At 45.4% G+C, this 15,687-nt stretch overlaps 1 protein-coding gene across 2 annotated transcripts in view; it reads right to left on the reverse strand.

The window, feature by feature from the left end:
• Window positions 1-15,687, reverse strand: part of LOC121606139 (neurogenic locus notch homolog protein 1-like) — a 39,284-nt gene that overhangs the window by 6,823 nt on the left and 16,774 nt on the right. For both annotated transcript variants that reach the window (XM_041936311.1, XM_041936310.1), the window contains exons 8-27: window positions 15,298-15,483; window positions 14,700-14,813; window positions 10,957-11,070; window positions 10,575-10,808; window positions 10,379-10,489; window positions 8,636-8,828; window positions 8,353-8,498; window positions 8,107-8,220; window positions 7,243-7,362; window positions 6,698-6,850; window positions 6,355-6,583; window positions 5,557-5,758; window positions 5,191-5,344; window positions 4,821-5,005; window positions 4,113-4,245; window positions 2,680-2,937; window positions 2,411-2,523; window positions 1,512-2,083; window positions 949-1,383; window positions 664-812 (exon numbers count right to left, since the gene is read on the reverse strand). In XM_041936311.1, the coding sequence (XP_041792245.1) occupies window positions 664-812; window positions 949-1,383; window positions 1,512-2,083; window positions 2,411-2,523; window positions 2,680-2,937; window positions 4,113-4,245; window positions 4,821-5,005; window positions 5,191-5,344; window positions 5,557-5,758; window positions 6,355-6,583; window positions 6,698-6,850; window positions 7,243-7,362; window positions 8,107-8,220; window positions 8,353-8,498; window positions 8,636-8,828; window positions 10,379-10,489; window positions 10,575-10,808; window positions 10,957-11,070; window positions 14,700-14,813; window positions 15,298-15,483 (3,915 nt within the window). The remainder of the gene's footprint in view (window positions 1-663; window positions 813-948; window positions 1,384-1,511; window positions 2,084-2,410; window positions 2,524-2,679; window positions 2,938-4,112; window positions 4,246-4,820; window positions 5,006-5,190; window positions 5,345-5,556; window positions 5,759-6,354; window positions 6,584-6,697; window positions 6,851-7,242; window positions 7,363-8,106; window positions 8,221-8,352; window positions 8,499-8,635; window positions 8,829-10,378; window positions 10,490-10,574; window positions 10,809-10,956; window positions 11,071-14,699; window positions 14,814-15,297; window positions 15,484-15,687) is intronic.

The following is a 15,687-nucleotide window of genomic DNA, read 5'->3' on the forward strand; positions in this document are numbered from 1 at the left end:
CGGTGCATACTCCGATTCTCAATAGTTAGCAATAGTGGCAGCCTCTAACCCATCCATCTTTAAGAACACGTATGAACACAGTGTCAAACATAGCATTTTATCCCCACTCCCACTTGGCCCGGTGGATCACACTTTAACTAGCCCCTTGTATATTTTCGACTGGCCTGGCAGCCAAAAAAAAAAGAAAATAACTATTTTTTCAGCAAAATTTAATTATTTATGATAACATTTCAGTAAATATGAATAGACAAAACAGTGAGAGAAAGGTAATTATGGCATTTGTTTGCAAGGCACTGCAAATGACCAGCCAATCTACTCAAACAAGTAAAATTGGGCACTAGCTTAAGCAGCAGACTAATACACATTTAGAGTTCTAGTGAGTAATTCAGGCAGCAGGATGGTGTATGTGGTATTGACTACAAATAAACTACAGAGCCCAGGTTCATCATAATCATGCCTGGGATAGTAGGGAAAATAAATACAAGACTTAAAACCTGCAAACAACCTGCAAACACACTAGTGTTCATGTTCATGTTGAAAAAGGTGCTCAGTATTATTTTTTCTTCTCTAGAAATAATAATACTGAGCACTTTGTACAGCACGAACATGCCAAAAACATGACATTTTCTTTGATTTATGCAGATTTTCATGAAATGTACTCACTAAAAACAGCTTCGATGGTGTAGGGAACATCCAGCTTGCCACTGGAGGCCAAAGCTCCGAGGAAAGCTGCGGCGTCATTGGTGCTCTGGAAACACTCGGTGGACTGCTGGAAGCACTGACGGTTGTCCACCTCCAAGTGGACAACTGAGCTGTAGAGGGAAGAGGAAGCACATACAGAGGTCAGGGTGCTGTCCATGATAAAACCTACTGTGTACCCCGAATCCTTAAAATCTGCACCATAGGTCATGAGTTTTGGGATTTTCAGTTTTGGATATTCTCGCTCACCCTTTGATCTGTAAGTGATCCAGCTCCCTCCTCATTCTCCTGTTCTCTCCTGCCACATCATACAGGCTCCTCTTCACCACGTTCAGCACCTTACCGGGAACCTCTGACCACGTATCCACTGAGCGCTTGACGTTGTACTTCTTGAGCTCGTGCTCATTCCCGTAGTACGGGTATACCATCATCTCGCCCTTGGCGTCCTTCCTGAATATCACGTTGGTGCGGAGGACGCGGCTCAGCTCGCGCAGGAAGCCAAAGGAGTTGTTGAGGAGCTGCTCGGGGGTGATGTGGACCACGAGGACCAACTGGCCCAGGGCGAGCTTCTCGGGCATGCTACTGGCACAGTCCAAGCCGTCCCACTCGCACTCTGCATTGTTGCAGCCCTGATCGCAGTGGCCGTCGGCGTAGTGGTCCTTGCAGTACTGGTCATACAGAGGACTGAAGAAGAAAGGTTACATTAGTTATAATGTTGGGTGCCATGACCACTTATATATGCTACCAACATGATTCAGGCTGAAACAGAAGCAGGACACATATTCTAATTTCTAAATACAAACACCACTCACTTGCACTGTCCCTCCAGATTCTGGCAGTCAAACCCGTCGTAGAGACAGCCAGCGTTGTCGCACTGCGAATCGCACTTTCCATCGTTGAAGTATCGCCAGCACTGCAGCGAGGCGGAGCAATTCTTCCATGGGTCGTTGAAGTTGAGCGAGCAGTCGCCGTTGTCCCAGCCGCACGCGTGGTTGTTGCAGCGCACGTCGCAGAACTTGTTGTGCTTAGCTTCCTCGCACTGCGGGATGTCGCAGGTGACCTCCACCTCCGGTGGCGGCAGGATGTCGTGGCCGAACCCTCCGTGGAAGCTGTAATCCAGGATGTGGCATCGGAGGCCGTTGAAGTTCGTGGGGCAGACGCAGTGGTAGAAGGGGGCCTCAGACGTGTATTCGCACGTGCCACCGTTGTAGCAGGGGTTGGAATTACAGGGGCTGTCGGTTGGATACTGGCACTCAGGCCCAGTAAAGGACGGCGTGCACAGACACTTGGGATTCTTGTGGCCGGAGATGCAGGTGCCTCCATTGCGGCATTGGAGGCTGCCACAGGCCTGAGCGTCATATTCACATGTGGAGCCGGTAAAGCCCTTTAAGAACAGCAAATACAAAAAAACCCTGAATATTGAAAAACTAGTTATTTTTATTTTCCATCTAAGTGAAAATCTCTGAATTTATCTGTTTGTTCTGACTATTAAAAATAATCATTTATACAAGCTGTAGGTGAATGTCAGGGTGGCAATAAACCAGTGGTTAGCATTATCACCTCACAGCTACATTAATAATAACATAAATAATAATAATAATAGCATTACAGTTTAGGTTTGGGCAACCCTCCAGAGAATTAATGTGATTTAATGCATTGTTCTTGCAGTTGATAAAGATGTGTGTGTGTGCAGGAGTGTGTAGGTACTCACAGGAGGGCATTTGCAGATGAAGCCATGTGGGGTGTTGCTGGCGACGGCACAGGTCCCTCCGTTGCGACATGGCTTTCCTTTACATCCATCAAACACTGTGTCACAGCGTTGACCTACAGAGGAGTCATACACAGGCAATGTCCATCATTAGATTATTATCCATTAGTTTACTGGACCGACATCAGCACACGTTATCAAATGTCTCCCTCGGTCTCCAAGCTGAACTCAAAATGGCTGGACAGTTTCCCCTCCGCCGATGGGCTGCTCACCTGTGTATCCCGTGCGACACTCGCAGCGGTAGTTGTTGGTGAGCTGGATGCAGCTGTGCGTGCCCCGCGGGTCACAGGGGTTGGAAAGACACTCATTGACATCTCCCTCACAGCGCTCCCCGACGTATCCCGCGGGGCAGATGCAGTGGTAGCCTCCGACTCGATCCACACACTTCCCTTTGTTGAAACACTTGGGCTCTTTGGTGACTGGGTCGGTGAACGGGTTGCAGTCGTCGATGTTGATCTCGCAGTGCACACCTGAGTGAGGTATGGCAGGGGAAGAGGGACTGAAGTCGGCTTTCAATAGTTTAGAAAAAGGATCGATTTTACTCCTTGGTGGTCTTAACTGGTTTCAACTTTTAAGATTAAGCAAACAACTCTATGCATAAACGTGAGAGATCTGTTGCCACAGATTAAGACAATAGTTTAGGGAAAAACACCCTCATCACTCCACCCAAATGCAAACATCTCATGGCTGCATTGCATTATGGTCCATCAAGGTTAAATGAATATATCAGCCTCTTGTATCGATTGCCAATTGATTTGTCCCTGCGTTACTGTAGTTTGATGGTGTGACATGGTAAGTGCTCACAATTTTTGCTGTTAAATTTCAAAAAACAAAAGCATCTGTGTTTTGCTTATTCAAATATTGTACATATTAGATTATAATAAATATATCAAGCAGTTATCAAGGTGAAAGTTGCAAACTTACATTTGCATTTTCTCCTCATTTTTCTGTTCATATTCATTGTAAGAGGACCTATTTTACTGTGAACTGCAGTGATCAGTGTCCTCTTGCAGGGCCAACTTTTTGATATACTCAGGATATAAAATCTGGGTGGAATTTGGTTTAAATGCATCTGCTCCGTCTAAAGATCTGGATTTATTTCAGTACAAATTGGTTAAAAAAAAAAGAAGAGATTGCATCGTTGTTGCATCAAGTACAATTACTGTATATGGCCTGAAGTTTAACAAAGATAGAAAAGGTTGAGTTGTCCAGAAATGAAGCACAGAAATACACTTAAACAGTCACAAATAAATAATTTAATAGTGTCCTGCTTCCATCATGTAACATGTTTTAAAAGATGTTAAAAGAGAAGCAGGATGTGACACGGAGAAGGTGAAAACAATGAGCTTAAAAAAGCATGAACTTTCCCTTGACATTTTTTAGTTTCTCGATCAAAATACCTCCAACTACATGTTGGCTTTTTTGGGATACGCCCAACTCCGCTGGAACTTTGGGCTGACCTACAACGCACACTTCCCTTCATGTCTGCGAGAAAAATCGATGGAGTATTTGACAAGTAGAGGAAGGCAAGACGGGAGGAGGAGCTTTCAGACATGCTCCGGCTGCTGTGAAGCCCCAATTAATGAAGCGTGGAGAGGATGGAGAGGCAGAGTGGTGTGGAGGAGTGTGCGTGGGGTCTGCTGACCTTGGGTTCCCCGGGGACAGGAGCATTTGTAGGTATTGATCAGGTCAATGCAGGTGCCCCCGTTCTGGCACGGCTGGGAGAAGCATTCATTGATCTCGTCAGAGCAGTTGGTCCCCACGTATCCTGGCATGCACTGAGAGAGCGACGGAACAAGAGAGAGAAGAAGAAGAAGAAGAAGCCAAGAAGGAGGGAGGAGAGGAAGGCAGTGGGAGAAGAGAGGGTAAAGTTTAATCAATGTCTGACATGAAACAAAGATGGTTTTTGTTTACCTGGCTGTTTTCTGGCCTCCATCCTGCCAAGGCCAGCAGATCCTTTATTCCAGGGGAGATTAACATAACCTGTTTGTCTTCTATTTATAATCAGGCCTCTTCATTAGGAGCCTAGTGTTGTTTGAGCTGCTGTGGATGCCTGCTGTGCACCCAGAGATTTGAACTAATTCATGATACAAAATTGAGGTTTGAGATTTTAAAAAAGATAAAACGAGGTGAACAAGTTTGATGAAGTTAGATAATGTAATAAGATCTTTAAGATGCCAAGTAGAGTGGCATCTTAGACTCAATTTGCAACCTCAAATTTAAATAAACTGCGTGATTGGGCTGATTTTCACTGGAAAAATGTCACAGCTCAATTCTATCTTTCATCAAAACTCTACGAGTTACTATAAAAGGTAAAAACACAGGATGCATAGTTTTTCTTCAGTGCAGTTACCTTGCAGGTGTATCCACCTAAAAAGTTAGTACAGGTGGCTCCGTTCTGGCAGGGGTTTGGGGTGCATTCGTCCACCTGCTCTTCACAGTAACTTCCAGTATATCCGACCTGGCAGTGGCAGTAGTGAACGTTTCCTGCGTCCAGACACTGACCCGAGTTACGACACAGATAGGCAACATCGACTCCTGTGCAGAGAAACAGCGGGTTGTTTTTTGACCATTTAACTTGACACTTACTCAGCCTGCATACATTTTCACACTCAACAGATGATATATAAAGAACCTTTTAAAGGCAGACTGACATGCATACACATATAAAGAAACACACAGGAACACAGAGGGATTTTAAATCCAGGCAGCTCCCATCTTACCTCTCTGTTTGGCTGCCACCTCACAGGACACACTTGGGACATCACAGTAAAGTCCCGTCCAGCCAGTCTCACACTCGCAGCTGTAGGTGGTTCCCCTCTGCCAGCAAGTTCCCCCGTTCTTACAGGGCGACGAGTCGCACCAGCGAACCAAGTTCTGCGAGGCGCAAACACACGGTATCAGCCTGAGTTCACTTTTGCCAATTTAAATGTCCCAGTGAGCTTTGATGTGGTGACTTGCAGGTCAAAAGAAGTATAAAAGCAGAGGTTAAAACTGAGCTGAACATCGCAGTGAAATACACTAAAATACACTAAAAGCTCTAGAAACAACAGCTATACAGTAAGTAAATCCCCTCTCCGTCCTCCTACCTGACAGTTGAGTCCGGTGTATCCATGTGGGCAGGTGCACTTGTAGGTGCCATAGCTGTCCTGGCAGGTGCCACCATTCAGACAGGGTTTGGAGTCACACTCGTTGATGTCATGCTGGCAGTAGCTCCCAGTGAAGCCCGGCGGACATAAACACGTGAAGGTGTTGATGCCGTCCACACAGGTTCCGCCATTGAAGCAGGAGCTGCAGAGAAAGAAAATTGTAAGAAATTCACAAAACTTAGTGCAAGTGTTCTGCTGCTTTTTAGGAAGATGAGAGGAGGAGAGCAAATCAATGAAACTCTCATTGCCTGAGTTGCAGGCAAATTCACATCTCATTTGTCCGCAGAAAGATAGTACAAACAGTTTTTTAAACAGTGACCTACTTCATACAGAGCTTTACATGTTTTCCAACCTGGGAGCTGCACTGATGATGTTGAGGGAAACCAGTCTCAGCATTTTAAGAAAACAACTTTACAGTTAAAAGCTCATTTGGGTACAGACTACTTAACTTACTGAGACAGCTGCAATATAAGGTAAGCTGAGGTCAGCTGTTGTAGATCAATACTCCACCAGAGGGGGCAGTGGTGGACAAGAAAATGAGGTCTACATTAACAAGGGAACCTGTTGATCTGAACAGATGCCCTTACTCATCAATCTGTGTAAATACACCCACCCATACACTGCCCGGTATTCACCTGTCTGTCTTATCTCTGAATATTAGGGCTGTGAGGGTTGAGTATGATACTCTGAGCTGTCTGTGATAATAGTACTGCACTTGGTGAACTGGGAGCTCTGTACCTCTCAGTGCAGTCCGGAGTGTTATTTTCACAGTGAATTCCACTGAAGCCTGGCGGGCAGGTACAGATGTAGCTGTTGACACAGTCGGTGCAGTTGGCTCCGTTCTTGCATGGGTTGCTCTCACACTCGTTGATGTCCTCCTCGCACTTTGTGCCCCGAAAGCCGGGCAGGCAGGTACACAGGAAGCTGTGCACCTCGTCCTTACAGAGGCCTCCGTTGCTGCAGGGGTCTGCGGAAGGAGGGACAAAGCATTCCACTCAGCTTGTGCTGTGAGGCCTTTCGCTAGAAGTGCAATATTTTAATCAGGCAAAAGAGGCGAAGGGAGAGAGTCTTGAGAACATACTGGGCTTGCAGTCATCAATGTTTGTTTCGCAGTTGCGTCCTGTGAAGCCCGGTTTGCAGACACAGCGGTAACTGCCCAAAGTGTTCTGGCAGGTTGCTCCATTGTGGCAGGGATTCTTCACACACTCTTTGATGTCGAACTCACATGTTTGTCCTTGGAGGGATGGAAGGAGGAGATAAAGTAAATTTCACCTCCTCTTTGAATGGTGGCGCAAAACGCGTACATATGGTTAATAGGAGAAACGAAGACAACAGGTCAGTGGTTCCCAAGAGTGAGAATAAGTAAACATCATAAGTGGGAAAACTAAGTAGAGGCAGGGAGTTGTGTCAAGCTAACAGGTAGGTATCAGTCAGGTATCCAAGTATTTAAAAAGAGAAAGAGAGGGTGTGTTGCACACCATAACTCAGCTCTACACACAAGTGCTGTACTCTCAAATTGACTGTTCTCTGTTGGGAGTACACAGCAGAACTGACCACCCTCTCCGCTGACAGTTAGAAATAAATAGTTCCAGTCGGACACACAGGCATGCAGACGTTAACGTTTACCTTGCCATCCTTCAGGGCAGACGCAGGAGAAGCTCTGATAGTCCGCCAACTCCTGACACACTCCTCCATGCTTGCAGGGTTTGGAGCTGCAGGGGGCCATCAAGGTCTCACAGTTCTCTCCTGGAACACACAGACATTTCTATTAAAGCACACATTTAATGAAAATAAATTACAGACTGCGTTTAACATTAGCTCTCACTGCCTGATATCTTGTAGGAGTCATGAACTTGGAGATAACCCAACCCAAATGGACACAGAATCATCTTTCAATCAGTGCTATCAGAAGATTTTAGCCAGGTTCTGTCAAGTGTTAGAGGCATGCCGAGACATTTCCCTATCTGTTTCCACAACACATGGCTCTTACAGGAAGCCGGCTCCAGTTTCCGGCCATTGTGAAGCCATTTGCTGTTCTGTGAGACAGGAAGCAGGCAAACAGGAAATGTGTCAAGCACCCCGTTCCCACCCCGGCACAAGCAAAAGCCTTTTATTATTCAAACTCCTGTGGATTTTTCCGAAAAGACGACTCGACAAATACAAGAAAATTTGCCCTTAGTCTTTCCATCATTATCTGTTTTGTCAAATAATAAGTGAGATGACATGAAAATATTTTCCAGCTCTCTTATCAGGGATGCTTGTATATCACAGAGGAGCAAGGGTGAGTCATGGGCTTGGTGTCTTTGAGCCCAGAGGAAGTCTTGCGGTTGAACTTTACTCGACAGTCATTTCATCCTCTGCACGTTTTTCCTCTTTGCCTTATAACTTAAAGTACACAGGCTGTGGAAAGTGTCCCCTCCCAGCATTGAAATGCAAGAACACCAGGCCATCACATGGGCTCATCACATATTTTCAATAATATTTTCATACCCGTGTAAGGCAGGATACAGTTGCACTTGTAGCCTGCGACGTCGTCAATGCACGTCCCCTGGTTGAGGCAGGGGTTTGAGGCACATTCATTGATGTTGGTCTGACAGTTTGGGCCTGCGGTTGCAGCAGAGAACGTATTACACACACTTCAGTTTAAGTTGAAGGTCAACAGTCAAGTGGTGCGGATGACAAGCACAATTTGCGAGAATATCGACACACACTCAAGTGCACAACGCAAACACTAACCAGTGAAGCCCATGCGACAGGTGCAAACGTATCCGCTGGTCATGTCCTTGCAGGTGCCTCCATTCATACAGGGGTTGGATTCACACTCATTGTTGTTGATGTCGCAGTTTTTGCCACTCCAGCCAGAGTCACACAGGCATTTATAGCTGACGGGGAGACAACATTGGAAACTGTGATGAATCTGTAGATACATTCATTTCAACTTCTTCAAAGCATGTCTACTTGTGTTAAGACAACATTTTGCTTTTAGCCTTTACTGGAACCAGTTCGTAGGCTGTCTCACCCATTGATCTTGTCCTCACAGTGACCGTGGATGCAGGGATTGCTGAGGCACTCGTTCACCTGGGAGAAGCAGGTGGCATCATGGTAACCCTCTGGACACACGCAGGTGAATCCGTTGATGCCATCGATGCACGTGCCCCCATTGTGGCAGGGGTTGATGGCACACTCGTCGATGTTGATGTTGCACATGGTACCTGAAATGATGCACACAAAGTCTTACAGTCTGAACGCCTTAAAATGATGGTTATCCGCATTGGAAAATACACTCATTTGCTTTCTTGCCCAGAGTCAGACAAGATTGCTACCATTCTGTAGCTAGGTGAAGTAGCTCTTAAGGCAAACTCCACATACCAGCACTGAATACTTATCAACATGTTGCATTTTGTTTGTTAAATCCACACAAAAAAGTGTAAAACCAACAAGGTGTGGTTCTATGGTGGGATATGTGCCGGACTATTTCTTGGCCGGGTGCAGTGACTTCCTGGAGTCTTGTCTTCACCGTGAGGTTGCGAGGTAGGAAGTTACTGCTCCCAGCAAATTAAGCTAAGCTAATCACCTCCTGACTATAACCTCATATTTAATGGACATGAAAGTGGTATTGATCTTCTCATCAAATCACTGCAAGGAATGAATAACCGTAGACCCCAAAATGTCAAACTATTCCATTAAACTACTGTTGTACAGACAAAGAAGTGGCTTTGAAAGAACTACAATAACGTCTTAAACACCCGTCAACGGTGCGATTTTTCGCCGTATTTAAAGCCAAAGCTGCCACACAATGAAGTCTATATTTCAGTGCAGCGAATGTATCAATTTTCAGAAACATGAGGGGTTTTAAGTCCCTCTTTGTCGGCCACTTGAAACGTTGACGCCATTCAGCCTGGTGCCACGCATTAACATAAAGGCAGCCCATTTAGCTTTAAAGCAGGGGCAGGCCTCCAAGCTTTTAAAAGCTCAACTTTCAGGAATCTTTCAGGGAATCTTTTCTCCTGCTCAAATCCCAGGTGACTGTGAGCGCCGCAGTGTGTGTGTGTGTCCTCTCTTTGTGTGGGAGGGCAGCTTGCGTGTCCTAACAGCAGCAGGTTGGGGACAGGGTGGAGCTGGAAAAGCGACACCGGTCGAGCCTCAGAGGAGCGTGCTCGCTCGCTCGCCATCTGTCACCCTCCCCTTCAGGACCCACACTCCTCTGTCCATACGTTGGATCCTCCAATCCTGCACCTTAAACACTCATTTTGTCTGCTGGTCACCTGAGACACCAGCCACGTTCAACATGTTTTACATTACTTTATTCTATCGTTTTGTGTATATATATACGTTCTAAAGGATAGTACTGAAGGTTCTTGTCATTCGGAGCCAAAAAATGGGAAAATACATTTGTTGGTGTCTTTCTGATTGATAGTCTCACTTCTATCACCATTTGCATACATTCACTTGTATTTGGACCTGTTCAGGGGTATCTGTGGTTGTACCTGATGTTATCTGTAGGTAAGTGCTTGTGTGTGATTGGCTGTTCTGGTTGGTCAAGGTTATGTATACACCTTTGGTATATGTTAATATATATATGTACACGGTTTGTGTTTGTTCTCTCTTCCCAACTTCCCCGCTCCCTCGTCTTGGAGAGTAAAAATTATCCTCTTTAATTTTTGCTTTTATAGAGAGAAGATGGCAAAGAGGTTGAGCTGAACCCTCTGCCATATAACAGCCACATGTTTCGATATGACCAGCTCTCCGTGCAGTTGCTTACCCGTGTAGCCGGGTTCACAGGCACACTCGTAGCCATTGATCTTGTCGATGCAGGTCCCATAGTCACAGGGATTGCTCTTGCAGTCATCGATGTTAATTTCACAGTTGGTTCCTGTCAGAAAACCGCTTTCAGTAAAATCGAATATCAGAAAAAAGGTATGTTTGCGCCTCTCTATTTGTATGTGCGTGGTGGCTACCTGTGGTGCCCTTGGGGCAGCTGCAGATGTAGGCGTTCTCTCGGTCCTGGCAGGTGCCTCCATTCCTGCACGGCTGGCTCAGACACTCGTTGATGTTGGTCTCACACAGCCGGCCGGTGTACCCGGGGTTGCAGTGGCAGCTGAAGGAGGCCAGGCCGTCGATACAGGTACCGTAGTGGCACGGGTCTGAGTAACACTCATTGATGTCCGTCTCACAGTGCCTTCCAGAGTAACCTGGCAAAACAGTTGTTTTCCTTTGAGCTGATGTGGGTGTATTTATAGGGTGTATTACACTGGTTTGTTCTCTTTCTACAGTTTTAAACTTTTCACTCTCTTAAAACGTTCTACTCCATAGTTTCAGCTTTTGTTAAGACTTGTATACCTTCAGTGCACTCGCAAGTGTACTTGTTGGGTCCGTCTGTGCACTTGGCGCCATTTTTGCACGGTGTGCTGGCACACTCGTCGATGTCTATCTGGCAAAGGTTCCCGGTGAAGCCTGGAAACAACAAGAGGGTGTTACTGTGTGCATGTGAGCATGAAGGAGTGTGTGTGTGTGTGTGTGCAGACGTGTCTACTACTGTGTTCTCACCATTTCAGACCAGTGCCTCTCGTAATCCTGAGCCCGTACTATAAGAGCTCTCAACGAATCAGAAATCTGCATGTTAATTAACAACTGTGCAACACTACAAACTCTCTATTTTCCCTTTCACTTCTTTTCAGCACAACTCCAAAGGGAGAAGGGAGAGTGGGGGAACCAATTCGTGTAAAGAGGGGGGGACGGGGGGGAAGAAATGAGGGAAGAATGGAAGTTGTGAGGCCTCCTGACCAAGGGGTGAGAGACAAAGGAGGGCCTGTCTGCTCAACGCAACGCCAAACTGAGCCCGTTGCCTCCTTTGTCCCCTAAAACCTTTCCATCACAATGCGCATTCTCCTGTCTTGCTTTCACCCCTTCTCCACTAACCCCCCCACTCCCTTCCCGCCTCTAAAAGAACCAGCTTGACCTTTGACCCCCCCACTATTCAAACTCCTTGTCATTCAAAATCAACCAGCAGGCTTCCTATTTTTTCCTGGAGTTATTCTCATCTCAAGATATTTTCTTCTTGTTTCCCCTCTGTCACACAGTGGTACAGTCCAAGGGCTTGTGGGATGTTGTTGCTGATGAAGAGATAAAATTCTACTCCACCCCCCATCCACCACCCCTTCGCCACCACACCGCCGCAGGAACGCACAGGTGGGTTAAGCTACAAAGACTCAGTCGCAGCTAATCCGGTGAGGAAGTATTTGTGCGGCTGGCGGTGAGCTGATTTCTCCCTGTGGACTAAAACCATTCACTGTGTCTGGCGTGATGTGAGGACTGCAGCGTGGACATGGTGGAGACATGCATACATGTGTGTACACATACACATACATACAGACTGCGGTTATAAAATAGCAGCTTCATTAATGGTTGATAAATCATTTACTTCTGCTTCATAGAACACTAGAAATGTTGGTAATTATTAATACATGCTTAGTAGGCTATTAATAAATGGATCCTGGTCTTGCAGCCCTCTTTCAGACAGTTAGGGGTTCGAATGATCCAATCAGTCAAAGGCATCTTTCACAAACCCTCAATCCCAAGTTGTTGTTATCAATGGCTTCAAACTGACCTATGAAGCATTAGTAAAGTATGTATTAAAAGCGTTACTATGAGCCTGAATAAGCATATATGTACTTTAAAAAGCCATTTGCAAATTCCAAAATTGTTGGGATGCTGTGCAAAACATAGATAAAACAGAATGTGATAACTCGCTAATCTTTTTTGACATATACTCAATTGAAAACAGTACAGAGACAATATATTGAGTGTTGACCTCATCAGCTTCATTGATTTTTGTGAATATTTGCTAATTCTGAATTTGATGCGGCAACACATTTCGAACAAGTTGCGACAGGAGCAACTGAAGACTGGGAAAGATGTGGACTGCTCCAAAAACACCTGTTTGGAACGTCCCACAGGTAAACAGGCTCATTGGTAACAGGTGATAGTATCATGATTGGGTATGAAAGGAGCATCCTCAAAAGGCTTGTTTACAAGCGAGGATGGAGCGAGGTTCACCACTTTGTGAACACATGATTGGATAAAGGATGTTACTACATGAGTTCAGGAACTCATCGCTGAACTCGTTGCTGGTGAACACAGTTTGTTTGACCTTGACTGTCTTATTAGGGAGTGGTACCAAAAAGTCGTATTTTGCCAGTAACAGCCATATTGCTTTCCTTCCCATATGTTTTATGTGACTTGTAGGAGCACAGGTTGCCATAGTTGAGCTTCAGGCTCACTATGAAGACTGCAGCCAGAGACAGCATTAGATTTTGGCACTACATGACCAGCGCAGGCCTAGAGATGAAATGCTAACCACACATAAACTTCTGAATCGCCAGCAAACAAAACAGTCAATATAATAAAGAAGAAAAACTTAATGCAATAATCCAAAAGTGAATGATTAGCCTTTTGCAGACAGAGAGGGGAAAACAACACCGCTCTCTTTTGTAAGCAATGTTGCCGTTTTCCAGCAGTGGGAAAGCAGCCGGAACAAACCTCAGCGGTACAAAGTGAGTGTTTTTTTGCCAAGATGTGAAGCAAAAGTTAAGTTTCTTCACAGTTCAGTTACAGTGCTCCAAAACGCACTCCTGATTGAAATCAAAGAGGCTGGAAAAAAAACACTGTGTAAAAGCATTTCTTACCCAGATGCACACATATGCACACACACACGAGAGGTGAAGCCGAAGCTCAAGAATGAAAAGGGACACACACACACACACACACACACACACACACACACACACACACACACACACACACACCATGCATCTCAGCCAAAGCGGAATTTATCCCCAGACTGCTGGAATCAGACATTTCAATGTCTCTCAGTGGGGTTTCCATGGCTATTCCATGTACAGAAATAATAAGAGGGGACCCTCCCCTCGGGCCTGGCTCGCAATGAGGACAAATTTACATCTCAAGCAGGGCGGTTAAGACCCCCCCCCAAAAAAAAAAAAAAAAAAAACCTCCATCTACCCTCCTGAAAAAAAAAGAAAAAAAACACTTTCACCACGACCACTTTGCGCCGCTTCCTCACATAACCCGCTCTCACTGTCACACACGAGGTTTTCTTCGGCGTTAAGCTCTTGTGTTCACTCTTGTACCCCCTCTCTATTAATTCTAAAGCTTCCTTGTAGGGGTGTCTTTCTTTCTCTCTTTCTTTCCGTTTTTCCTTCTTCCTTTCTTTTTCCTCTCAACAGGAGGAATCCTGCCTCCCTCCACCCAGGCTGCCTTTGATCCACCCAACTCAGAGCTTCGCTATTTTCCTACCCGAAAAGAAAGAAAAAAAAAAATCACTTCCACCTCAATGATCCCTCTGAAAGAATTCAAAACAAAAAAAAAAACACATTTGGTGAGTTTGAAGATCGTTCCTTTGCTTTCCTCTTTTCTCTCTTTTCCTCTCTATTCAAGATTCAACAGTTACGTTCCTTCCTTCCTGAACAAAACATCAATACATCATCTCCAAATAGTGTAACTCAAATGGCATTTCTGGAAAATAAAAAGGCTACAGCAAAACATCTTGCTGCTCTCAAAAATAGACCAAACCACTACCTCACTGGCCACCACAACACAGAAAATGTCATTTTTATGGAGTGTAGATGTAGCTCAGCATGCTATTATTAGCTCTCCCTTGTTCCCAGTCATTCAAATGTCTTGTTTATATCCACAAGTTTCTGCTCACTCATCAGACTTTGAGAAAGGGATAAGAAACTTGTTTAAACTTCCTCAAGCCTTTCCCTATAGATTTTATTCTCCCTCTCCTCCTCGACTGCTGCGTTCGTTCTGGGCTACCCAGCCCTGCTTAAGCCTGCCTCAGGGCTGGGATTAGTGCCCGTCCAGAAAGGTGTTTGTGTGTGCGCGTCTGTGTGTGTGTGTTTGTGTTTAAGTGAAACAGAGAGAGTGAGCGAGGTGCAGAGACAGAGAGGGAGAGAGAGAGAGCGAGATCGACCTCTGTGCCCCATGGCCCCAAGCCTCCTCCCCCTCCCTTCCTTCCTTCCTCCCCCTCCTCCTCCTCCTCTGCAGGAGTACGGCAGCCTCACCTGTGGGGCACTGGCAGCGGAAGGCGTTGATCTCGTCGATACACTTGCCGTTGTTCAGGCAGGGGCTGTTGGCGCACTCGTCCGTATCGATCTCGCAGAACTCCCCCTCGTAACCTGGCCAATTAGCAAGGGAGGACCAGGAGGGAGATGGATTGGTTAGAAAGAGACACAGCGAGAAGCATTTTCACACTGCTGTTTTGCTCTCCTGTAACAGCTTTAAATCAGACACAGTGGCTATTTAAATAGGAGTAAACCTGCAAATAGCAATTATTTTCTTAACTGATTAATTGCTAAAAAAAATGGCCGTCAAGATTTATGTTCAAGTTTAACCTCAAGAGATTCGGTTTACTGTCACATAAGACCCAGAAAAGCAAAACCGAGGAGCTGAAAGTAAGACATTTGGCATTTATGCTTAAAAAAGGACTTTGACAATGTCTCGATTGGGGAAAAAGTTGCCGTTTAATTTCTTCCTATCGACTAATTGATAAAATTATTTCAGCTCACTTTTTAAGATTAAATTATTATTCATTTCGTCGATACAGTGTCATAAAATCACAAAGTCTCCCATTTGGGATGATTAATTAAGTAATTGTCTTACCTGGCATGCAGATACAGTGGAAGTCTCCTATTTGGTCCAGACAGGTGGCCTCATTCATACACGGGTTGGACATGCACTCGTTGATGTCCAGCTCGCAGCGCGGCCCCACGTAACCCCGCAGACACTTACACTGGAACGAGCCCTTGGTGTTTATACACTTCCCTGCATGCTCACATGGGTTGGAACCTGTTTAAACAGATACTTACTTTAACTTCACTTTAACGGGCCGCCGTGTACGTACAAGACCGAACAAGGAGCAATTTGACTGTTAAGACATGACAATGAGATGATCTGGAAGGTTTAGTGTTGTTTGGCGAAGCCAAACCAAAGCTTTGACTGTGTGTGATTACAGCAATAACACCCCTGAGGTTGCTATTTACTGCGATTATG

Source organism: Chelmon rostratus, chromosome 5, assembly GCF_017976325.1.
Source record: "Chelmon rostratus isolate fCheRos1 chromosome 5, fCheRos1.pri, whole genome shotgun sequence".
NCBI lineage: Eukaryota > Metazoa > Chordata > Actinopteri > Chaetodontiformes > Chaetodontidae > Chelmon > Chelmon rostratus.